The sequence below is a fragment of the Poecilia mexicana genome, unplaced genomic scaffold, assembly GCF_051168715.1.
Source record: "Poecilia mexicana isolate PSO_F unplaced genomic scaffold, ASM5116871v1 scaffold_8, whole genome shotgun sequence".
Taxonomy (NCBI): Eukaryota; Metazoa; Chordata; class Actinopteri; order Cyprinodontiformes; family Poeciliidae; genus Poecilia; species Poecilia mexicana.
The window spans coordinates 3,555,640-3,567,069 of record NW_028263377.1 but is presented as its reverse complement, the minus strand read 5'-3'; the positions used below and the strand labels follow the sequence as shown (position 1 = coordinate 3,567,069).

Here is an 11,430-nt window from a genome sequence, read left to right as displayed (position 1 = left end):
GCACCTGAAACCTGCAGCAGTGTTTTATTCTTTTTACTGTTTCTGCCTCCAGTCATGAGAAGGAGCTTACAGTTTGTGTGTTTTGACTTTTTTCCATTTTACAGTAAGTGAGGTCAGTGTGCTCCAGGGATCACTCTCTGCTAACGGTCCTGATCCATGTCCCACTGCAATTATAAAACTACCAGTTTAAAGTCGTTTGTTTGTTTTAAGTTTTTGAAACTTTTGAAAAAACACTGACTGTTAGCACCTGCATGTAGATGATATTTTGTCATTTATAATTGAAAATGACAAAATATGATGATGAAGCAGGACCAAAACTGAAACAAAACCTGGTAGGAGCCTGGTGAAGAGCAGGACTTAATTGTTAAAACAAAGAAAAACTTGTTTAGAGAATGATAGAAAAAAACAAATGAAACCAGAGCCAGAGTCTCTTTTCAGTAAGATGTCAGTGTAGTGCTGCAGTGACTGGAGTTTTTCTCTGGCAGTATGGAACATAGAGTGATGCAGGACTTCCCTACTGTTGGGCCTTAGCTGACTGCAAGATACCAACAATAATTAGTTTGAACTTTTTCTGGCATCACCTTTATTTAGTTTCAAAATCTTGTCAAACCAGCAGATGGACAAACATGGTCTGACAGTGACAAACATGCAGTCCATTCAAAGTACCCAGAAATGTTCATGTCTCTCCGCAGGAGCTTCGAAGACAGGAAGTAACATCTGATGGCTGTTATAAGATCCTACTGGTACTCAGTGGATAATGTTAATATAAGTTCATGTTGTCATGCCAGTGGTGAAATATATTTCCTCCTGCACAGAGACAGGAAAGGCATCTCTCACATGCTTTGGTTTGAGGTTTAAAAAACTACTTCCACACATGGAGAAAACAGGGAGCAGTAATGAAGTTTCCCAGGAGGCTGGTCGACCGAAATGACCTGAAGAGGTCTCAAAAGACCACACAACAGTAACAAGCCTCAGTAAAGGTCAGAGGTCATGTCCCCACCATAAGGAAGAGACTGAACCAAAATGGACATGTAGGTTTGTTTTTTTTCTCTCTCTCAATATTAAACACCTTCACTGGAAAAGTTCATTTTGTGTTTTCTTGTGTTGTCTTCGACAATTTAAATTGGTTTGAAGTTTTGAAACACTGAAGTGGAGCAAATATGCAATAAAGCAAAAGGATCTCAGGAACGGTACAAACATTTTCCACACCACTATGTCAGAAAACATGGCCATGTGCTATAATCCCACCTCTCATGTCAGGGATGGTTAGAGTCACTGTTGTTGCCCAAACTTTCTGGGCAGGAGTTTCCCACCCTGTGAGCTCATATAGTGTCTCACAAACACTTTTGGTCACAGAACAGAAATGTCTCATGATGATGTTGGTTTTTCCTTACAGGTTTTGTTTTCCTCTCTCTTATCATCTTCCATGTTTTTAACTGAATAAATATGACAGATAACCATGGCTCTTATTAACATAAGACTGCTTAAAAGTTACAGTTGCTAAGCTACAGGCAGCATGTGTGTTAAATATGGCCATAGACTGGCTACCAGAGCAGATAGCCTGACTGTTTAACCAGCTAATATCAGCTTGTTTAGCTCCCAGTGTTACTCTGCAGCAGTCAGGACCTAAAACTTGCAACACATTTAGTTTTTGCTGAGGTCTGACTATCACAATCAATGTAATATTATAACTGCTACAATAATCAATAATTGTTGCAAATAACATGAAAACATCTGGACCTTGCTGTACATAGCAGTGAGTACCGTTATGCTATATGCTTGTACGTACGGTCATCATTTTGAGAGGATGTCATACTGACCGATGCCTCATCATTACTACTATAATTAGGATTACCTTTCAGTCTCCTGAAAAGTTTAACAGTTTAGCCAACCTGAACTGTCACACAACAGATTCTCCAGCTGTCAAATCCCTGTCATCGGTTTAATCTGCATGTTTACGGTCACATGCAGATTAATGGAATGGAATGAATGGAATTCAGCTGCTGAGGGATCCAAGCCATTTCAAAAATTAAATCAAAAAATGTTTTTCAGGATTAAACATTATTAGAAGAGAGTGAGAATGTGGATATATTTTGGGAATTCATCTGAGCTAATCCTTTAAAACCTGTCCTCCTTCTGCTCTCCTCCTCCTCAGCTCCTCAGGGCAGGACAAACATTACCTTGCCTCTGTCTGCGCCGAATGCAAAACAAGAGGAAAATAAATGTCGCTGGAACCTTTTAAAGGCTCTGATTCAGTCTCTTGAGAGGAACTACAGGTGATTTTAGTGATTAGGAGAGGCCTCTGCTCTGTCCCACTCCATGTTATATTCAGATTATATGTTGGCGCCATCATGTGGCCAACAAAGCTCTTCACTTCAAGCAGCCATTTATTAAAGTGGCAGTATTATGTAAAATCAGCTTTTTTGAGTTTTATATCATGTTCTATTTTATCATCAAACACATACCTGGAGTGTTGCTTTCATTCTTTCATGGATGTTTGAGAAATCCTTGAATCTCCATGGCAACCACTGAAGTTTGTATAAAACGCTTGGGTGGACCTAGCCCCGCCTGCAGTTTCCAAGCCAAGCCTTTCAATAGGCTGCTAGTACCTTCAAACTAGTAGCAGCAGATCTGCTGAGCTCACTGTACAAACTATTTCTCACTCCAGCAGCCAGAGAAAAGTTTGTAAATGCTTTAATGTTGATGTGATGACTTCCTGAAGGCAGTCATCACATCAACAAGAACAAGAGTTTCTTAAAGAGACAGAAGCCTAATTTCAAGGTGTTAATTGCAAAGTCAATTGTTTTTAAAGCTGTGTTTGATATATATTTTTTTATATCAACTGAAGGGAACACAGTTACTCGACTGGAAAACACATAATGCTGCCCCTGTAAACACATTTGATTTTTGTCATTTATTTAAATTTTTACACTTTCAAAATATTACAAAATATATTTAAAATAAGCTTTCAAGATATCAATTTAAACTTGACTCGTAGTTTAGTCTTTTTGTGGATGTTATAAGAAACGTGTTCCACTTTGTGTCTGTGGCTTCAGTTTTTATGTTCCTGCTCTGTGTCGTCATTTTTAATGGGAAATTCCAGCGACGTCCTGTAGCGGATGGGCACCTGTTGCTCCTCGCTGATTGGCTGCCAGGCCACGGGGGCGTGGATCTGAAGCTGCCCATCGTCCATTAGAGAGCAGGAGAGACCTGACAGGTCCAGGTGAGCAGGTAGATCTATTCTCTGCATGAATCCCATGTGGGATGAAGCCGAGGAGGAGAAGGAGGCCGAGGACGAGGAGGAGGTTGAGGAGGAGGAGGAGGACTGGCTCTCCTCTGCTCCGGCCTGCTTCATGGCCACCACCGCCAGACTTCGGCCTTCCAGTTTGATGGTGATGTCCCCGGGAGCATAACCCCGGGCGTCTAGGGTCACCAGAAGGTCGCCATTGTCGCTGGTCTGCTGTGCGTCTCGGTGCAGCTCTGTGCCCACTGCCTCTGTCTGCTGCTCTCTGTCTTCACTCAGTCTAGGAACAAGAAAACACCAGGGTCAGATGGACTTCAGCTCAAATTCAATTCACTTTATTTATATCACTCCAATTCACAACAAACTCCATCTCAAGGCATTTTGCCAAATAAAAAATAATAATTTTAATTCAGTCACGCTTACATTCCAACTAGTTATTAAATAGTACAGTATGCTCAATGAGTTATTGGAAGTAATTTAAAAAGTTTCTGTCTAAGGCCTATCACTCAAACATCTACAGGTTTGAACATATAAAGGATAAGATGGAGTGAGGCTCTTAAATCTTGTACCTACCTTTTCAGTGTGGAGGAAATGACAGGAAACTGGGCCAGTTTGAGCAGCTGTGGTCCAGCATGGAGCTCCCTGAGGAGGCTCTCAGCCAGGCCGGCTCTCCGGCTGAAGAAGTTCTGCTGCAGGGAGGACAGAGCTTCATGACGCAGCGGCCAGAGGATTCCCTCCTGACTGAGGAACGGGTCATCAGCCAGCAGGCTGCTCAAAGCTGTGTACTGGGACATCATCACTGCTCGACTAAACAGATCCTGACTCCAGGTTTCAAGAAAGAAAGAATGTCAGCTTCTGTTTGCTTCAAGTAGGTATTTCAGACTCCTCAGCTGTCTTGGTGTAAATCTACCCCTGGTCTCAGATCAGCTTTATACCCCAGCCTGGAGCAGAGGCCCTCCCACTGAGCTATTTACACCCCATGAGCTCAGCTCAGCTCAGCCAGGTCAGGAATGCCCTGCTACTCATCAAAAAGCTAAAGACAGCTCATGCTTAGAATCTACTGCTGTGTATGTGGGCGGCTGTGAAAAGAAGATTTCCTATTTCTGGGGGATTCCCTCAGCAGCCTGCTGTCACACACCTGCTTTCTGTCATTCCTAAGAAGTGACACAACTAAACCATGAGAGAGGACCGACAATCCAGTGCAGGCAGTGAAGACAAGCACAAGGTCCAAATGACCAGTCAGTGTTTGTTTTTATTCATTGTTGTCCTTTTATTTATATGAGATATGAGGCTTAAACTCATAATGTGTTTTATCACAAATCTTCATAATAGGTCTGAATATTGTTAAAAATGATTTTGTTAAAGAGCAGTATCATGTGTTTTCCAGCCATGGAAAATACATGATACATGGATGGATGGATGGATGGATGGATGGATGGATGGATGGATGGATGGATGGATGGATGGATGGATGGATGGATGGATGGATGGATGGATGGATGGATGGATGGATGGATGGATGGATGGATGGATGGATGGATGGAGGTGGTGTTATGGAAAAGTGAGTAGATTTGAAACCTGCTGGTACATTAAAACTCTCCTGACTGATCCATGCTGAAGACTAAAAGCTGTTTAAAACTTATAAAACTCGAGTTCTTTCTTACCTTATTGTATAATGTAAGCTCATTTTGATGTTACATGTGCAACAGGCACTTGAACCTTCATCAAAACGACAGAACTCATCAGAGAAACCTTCACCACTTCTAGCTTTTTTTTTAGTATTTGGTTTCCAGGTCTGCTTACCACTCAGGAGGGCTTTTGTCCCACTCCTTTTTTAGGTTTCATGGTTGTTGCTTGGCAACTTGGATCTTCAGCTGACTCCATAGATTTTCTGTGGTACAAAGATCTGAAGACAGGCAAGGTAACTCGTCATGGAAATCGTCTTTATCCACTCATTTGATGTCAGGTTTTTATGTCATATTCATACTGGAAGATTCATCCACATTCCATCTTCATTGTTCTGACTAAGTTATAAAGTTCCTGTTCAGTATTTTGTGCTTTGTGTTCCTGTCTCATAGCCTGTTTAGTAGTCCTATAAAAGAAGAGCTTCATGTTTCCTTCTGCTGTGTTTGTTTGTGTTGGTTTTCTGGTCAAACTCAGTATTTGTCTTCCATCAAACCCAGTGGGTCCAGATGATGGCACACAGTGTGATGTGATCTGGTCATCAATGTATTCAGTAAACCTGTTATGACTCCTGATTTGATGCAAACAAATCATTGCTTCCCTACTGTATCATTGTTTTCAGGTGATATAAGCCTGTGACTTGAACTCTGATATATTTGTATATGATAATTACAAAGCAAATAAATATATGATAATTACAAAGCAAATATACATATTTGTATATTTGCTTTGTAATTCATGTTGTAATTTTTTTTTCTCTGGACTAATTCCTTTTACTAAAAGGAGTAAGTAAAACTCCTATTGAACAGGATTAAGGCCTGTCTCTTGCTCCCAGTTTTTTTTTTTTTTTTTTTTCAAAAAATCAAAGCCAAATAACAGATTCTCTTCACTCATTTTTCCTGACTTAAAATAAGCAACACATTCTCACTCCCAACTCGTCACATATTGACGCTTGGGCAGGTACCCTCGGCGTCACATATTGACGCCAAGGGTACCCCCTTGGCGTCAATATGTGACGCGAAGGGTTCTCTCATTGAATGCTGTACCGTTCCCTAAGCGTCCGATACTGACGACTTAGGAACGAATAAGATGACGTGTCTATTCTATTTTTTTTAAAACCTTTATTTACAATTTATGTGCTAGTTTGAACAGGATATTAAGAATATTTACTACAAATTCGGTATTTAAAAATAACTCCGTAAAATATAAAACCGGAGGAGTTTTGTTGTGCTTGTTGTTAGCTTGATTTAAAAGCCTTAAAAAAAAATAAAAATAAAAAAATAAAAAAACTATTTTTGAGTATGATATCAATGATTTACACCAAATAAATTTAAGAAAAATTAAGATGTGTTTTCGTTTGTGATTGCATGCAAACTGTTCTGTAAACCTTTTAATATGTTCGATTGAAATAAAAATAAGGACGGATCCCACAAAAACCCAAGAAGAAGAATAAGCTGACGTCATCATATGCGACACTTACACTCCGGTGAGTAGAAATCTGCATCTGTCAAAATGTTTTTGTACTCTAAAACCAAAAATAACTCCAAAGTGTTACGTTATAAAATTACTGATGGTTTTTTTAGGACTTAATGGCAGTAGGACTGTGATGCGAATGGTTGAAGACACGTTTGTAACATTTTTTTTGCCGGAAAATATACGGTGGACGCTAGCTAAATTAGCCTGTTGGAGGCTAATTGTTCCTGTACACTGTACCTGTGCTTAATACGTTTAATTAGCCGTGATAAAGTCACATAATAATGTTTATAGTCATGCTTGTTGTTGCCACTTTGTAATATTGGAGGGTTGCTCAAAACATCAGTGCCCCTAGGCTGTGATGATCTTTAAAGTTCTGAACCCTGTCTGAATACACTGATTGCAGCTATAGGTCATTTACTTGAATTAAAAATGAACTTGCGTCAGTACAGGCACATTTCTTTTCTCCTGTCTGTTATTTATTGCTGTTGCAAGCCAGATGAAGAGAAGTAAAGAGCTGAGAACCTGATCTTTGAACAGACAGAGACCATAGCTGAGGAGCATCCAATGATGATACCAGAGAACCAGGAAGAGACTGTGATAGTGCTTGATTTGGTTCCTGTTTCTCATCCTGTTGTCCCATCCTCTCAGTCTTTTCAGAAGAAGAAAAGACCCAGAAGCATCTCTCCAACTGCCTCTCCTCCCGCTCCGTCATCTCTCCTTCCCCCACCCCCGCCCGTAGATCAGCCACATCTGCATTCATGTCACCTGCTGACCATGCCGTCTCCTTAAGTCAGGGTGGCGTAAGTTTTGTTTTCTTTACATTCATCCATTTTCTTACACCCTTGTCCCTATTGTGGTCGGGAGTGTTGCTAGGGTACACCCAGGACAGGTTGCCAGTCTGTCGCAGGCCAACACAGAAACAGACAGAACACACAACCATGCACACACACACACTCACACCTAGGGAGAATTTAGAGAAACCAATTAACCTGACAGTCATGTTTCTGGACTGTGGGAGGAAGCCGGAGAACCCGGAAAGAACCCACCATGCAGAGGGAGAACATGCAAACTCCATGCAGAAAGACCTCAGGCCGAGAATCGAACCGAGAAGAAAACTGAACTCGCGACTTAAGGAGTCCAGCCCTAAAATGTCAAAATTCTCACAGAAACAGAAAAACTATATAGACTGTTTATAAGCAAAGACAACTTGTTTTGGGCTTAGTTTCCATTTATGTGGCCATTGTAAAGTGATTAAAGTTAATGTCAAACTAATTTGAGAAAATGTGTAAATCCATGTAAAGAAGAGTAAAGTTTAGAAGGATTATAAAATATGACAGTCACCACACTAGTTTTCAGTTTTCAAGTGTACACGCTTTGACTTCATTTCTTCTTTTGTTTTTAAAATTGTTTTTTTCCTTTTCTTGTTATTTAGGTTGGTGGAAATGTAGTACCCAAAATCAATCCCTGGGCGTAGAACTAATGCGGTAAGTCTAAAAGTTTAACTAATCCACCCTGTGACAGTACATCCCCACCCCAGTCAAACATGCCAAGATACACTGAGAGACATTGCCACGTGTGGAGATGAGTAGATGGGGCGAGGGGTGATAAGGGAGGCAGTGGTCTGCAAAAAATAAGCACAGTTGTTTACTTATAAACTCTGTGGCTTTAATTACTGACCTACCAGACTCCTTTTCTTTCTTTATATTTGTCTTTATTTTTTTATGAGGACAAAAACGGGCATTACAACAGGAATCAGTAACACTTATAGCACATAAGTGACAACATCTTTGGGTGAAACAAATTCATACTAAAAGTCAGCATTTGCACAGAAACATAGAAATATAGAGATAGAACTCCAAATACCGAAATTAGGCCGCTTATCAGCAAAGGAATGCTGATTTTGATGTTTGGACTTTTTAAAGGTGATTCAACACTTATTATTTAACACTGTGCCTTTTATAATTAATATAAGCCACACATTTAATCTGAAACTGTCACTTTTTTTCTGTTTTGATTTTTAGACTTTTCTAAGAAACTGAAGCACTATGAGAGATTTTCATTGTTTGTGTAGTGGTAAAAATGACTGCAGTCAGTTTATCATTTAACACTTAAGTCAAGATAATATTGTATATTTAGGACAAAACAGGATGTAAGTACTAGCTGGCATTTGGGTGGATGTCGGCATAGAAAATATTTTGGCTACATCACCCCCTCTTAAAGTCAGGTATACATCTTAGAAAGAGAGATTTGTGAACCTTATAGCACAAAAAATCCACATCCTTATTTTGTTGTTGTTCTTTTCTAGCGGAAAAATCTGGGATGATACCTGGGAACCTGCAAGTAAATCCTCTCATGTTGCTGTCCACCAAGTGCCACTTCCTTCAGACAGCGAACAAGTCCTTCCATGATGTTACTTTTTCTTTTTTGTATTACAAAGTATTAATTTATTTTCTTTGTTTTTACTGCAGTTTGACCATTTTACGAAGTTCTCTGTGTAATATTGTTTTCGGCCATTCACTGAAATGAATGTTATGGTTGTAATATATGTAAGCTTATGTTGGGCTGTTTACTGACACATTTTTGTCAAGTTCTGTTAAAGACAAAGTGAGGCTGATTGAGTCACTGCATCAGGCAGGTATTGTGCCTGTATTAAGTCTTGAAATTTAGAACAGAATTGTTTGTAGATTTTGTTCAGTAAATATGACCTAAAGTCTTAAAAACTTTAAACATGGTATTGTACACACTTCTTTTTGAGTGTTTATAATGTTGATGTGGATGTACAAAGTAAAGTCTATAAAAATACATAACAAAATAAGCACAACTTGATGTCAATATAACTAATTGGAAGTGGTTTTTTTAACTCAAAAAGCTATTATTTTAATATCTTTTTTGTGTCATGGATTTTGTGAATCAAGACTGTATTTGTAAAATGTTATAATAAAATTGCTTTCAAATGCAGTACTTATTTTTAAACACAGCAACTTTAAGTGAAGTTATTGATGAAGAGCATGATAAAAATACATTGCAATGTCCAGATCAACTGACTGTATTAGAACAATACATTTTAATAAACCTATGTCACAAATGCCATACACAATTTTGAAGAACACACAAAATATACATTTGCATTTATATATATATATCTGTAGATATATATCAGGACAGGTATATCTATATATAGATATATCTATTTATATAGATATATCTATATATAGATATATCTGTAGATATATATCAGGACAGGTATATCTATATATAGATATATCTATTTATATAGATATATCTATATATAGATATATCTATTTATATAGATATATCTATATATAGATATATCTGTAGATATATATCAGGACAGGTATATCTATATATAGATATATCTATTTATATAGATATATCTATATATAGATATATCTAGATATATATCAGGACAGGTATATCTATATATAGATATATCTATGTATAGATATATCTATATAGATATATAAATGCAAATGTATATTTTGTGTGTTTAAAATTGTGTATGGCATTTGTGACAGATAGATAGATAGACTTTTTATAAGCATCCCAGCTCCGCATAGTTGGTTCTAGAAATTCTTGTACGGCTGATCGGCGGGAATCTGAAATGGAACGCAGCCATCGTACGGCAGACTGATTAAGAGAAGAAAGGAACACTATCAGCACGTTGTGGGAGGTGGGGGGTAATAAGGTTTTCAATAAGATGACAACCGTATTTGTCTGTAGCCAAATAAGATCAAGGTCAACGATACACTCAGAAATGTTACTTCAAAATGTAGTGAAACTGTTCGTTTGATTACAGAAAGAGTCATGATGGGATTTATAAAGACTTTTTGCCTGACAAGCTGGTCGTCATTGTAGGCTGGTCAAGTTTGCCCTGTGTGTTGTCTGTAAGGCATGACGCAAGGTTAAACTGTGTAACAGATTCGTTTCCTACACACTTGTAGAATTGTGTGAAGCTATTTGTTATGTGTTTTATTCAGCGTGATCAGTATTTACACATAAAAATGTTTTATGGAGAAGTATTTTGAATAGCATTTTTACCTGTCTAAGGTTAATTATTTAAGTTAAAGTTTGCAGCTTATTTTGTGTATGAAAGGAAACCCAGATTGAAACCCAGAAACATTACAGTTTAGTAAATTAATATTGAATCAGTTTGACTCTACTGTAATTTAAACTACATTAGTATAGTAATCTAAATTATGTTTGATTGACATAGTGCTTTTCTCCTAGAGAAACACTATGTTAAACTGTATAAAAACAATCTAAGGTTAGATTGGGGTTAGGGTTAACCCTAACTCCATCACTAATCTCAAATTGAGTGGTAGAGATGGCTTAATCTTCCAATGCTTTATGAAAGTAATGGTTCAAAGATGCATTTTCTCTAGAATTGAGCTCTGTAGCCCGACTCTAAATCTGTTCTAGTGGAAAAAGAATGATCTGCCTGAGGCCTCTGTGGTTCATTTCATCATTTCATAAGCTTGCAGAGAAAAGGCATAAAGAGAATGTAAGTTAAGTTGTGTCCATCTAATTATTGTAGTTGAAATAGAGGTCTACCCCTTTTGGTTTGTAAATGCATCCAAATACCAAGTTAATGTTAAGATTATTTCACTAAGTTGGGACGCTCTGTTTTAAAAAAGAAGTTAGTGTTAGGTTCCGTGTTTCTGTGTGTTTATTTTTGAGTTTCTCTGTGTTCAGTCCTGTGTTCCTGTGAGTCTCTGTCCTGTCCTCCCCGTTGATTGCTCCCCAGGTGTGTCTACTTACCTGATTACCCTCCTTGTGTATTTAAACCCATCTGTGTCTGTGTTCTTCGTCGGGTCCTTGTCTAAGTTTGTCTATTGTCGTAGTCTGTTCGTCGTAGAAGCACTCGCCAGTAGAACTGTTTAAGTCCTGGCTTGTGTATGTTTCCGTGTGATTCGCCAGTAGAACTGTAAAGTCCTGGTTAGTGTTTGTCTCGTCTAGTCCATTAGTCAGTTGCTACCGGTGCTTAGCTGCGTGCTAGTTGTTCCTGC

At 38.4% G+C, this 11,430-nt stretch overlaps 1 protein-coding gene and 1 long non-coding RNA gene across 3 annotated transcripts; one reads left to right on the top strand and one right to left on the bottom strand.

Moving 5' to 3' along the window:
* Positions 1–2,895: 2,895 nt before the first annotated feature.
* On the bottom strand, positions 2,896–4,135 carry hspb9 (heat shock protein, alpha-crystallin-related, 9). Its single transcript, XM_014979474.2, has 2 exons — positions 3,818–4,135; positions 2,896–3,524 (listed from the first exon to the last, which is right to left on the bottom strand). The coding sequence occupies exons 1-2, from the start codon at positions 4,039–4,041 to the stop codon at positions 3,053–3,055; spliced, it is 696 nt and encodes a 231-aa protein (XP_014834960.2). The 5' UTR covers positions 4,042–4,135; the 3' UTR covers positions 2,896–3,052.
* Positions 4,136–5,455: 1,320 nt separating this feature from the next.
* LOC148157895 (uncharacterized) lies at positions 5,456–9,384 on the top strand. 2 transcript variants are annotated; one of them, XR_015764064.1, is made up of 4 exons: positions 5,527–6,413; positions 7,052–7,203; positions 7,836–7,887; positions 8,709–9,384. It is a non-coding gene; the product is annotated as an uncharacterized LOC148157895 (long non-coding RNA). The 2 variants fall into 2 exon arrangements; XR_015764063.1 differs by having other exon boundaries at positions 5,456–7,203.
* Positions 9,385–11,430: the final 2,046 nt, after the last annotated feature.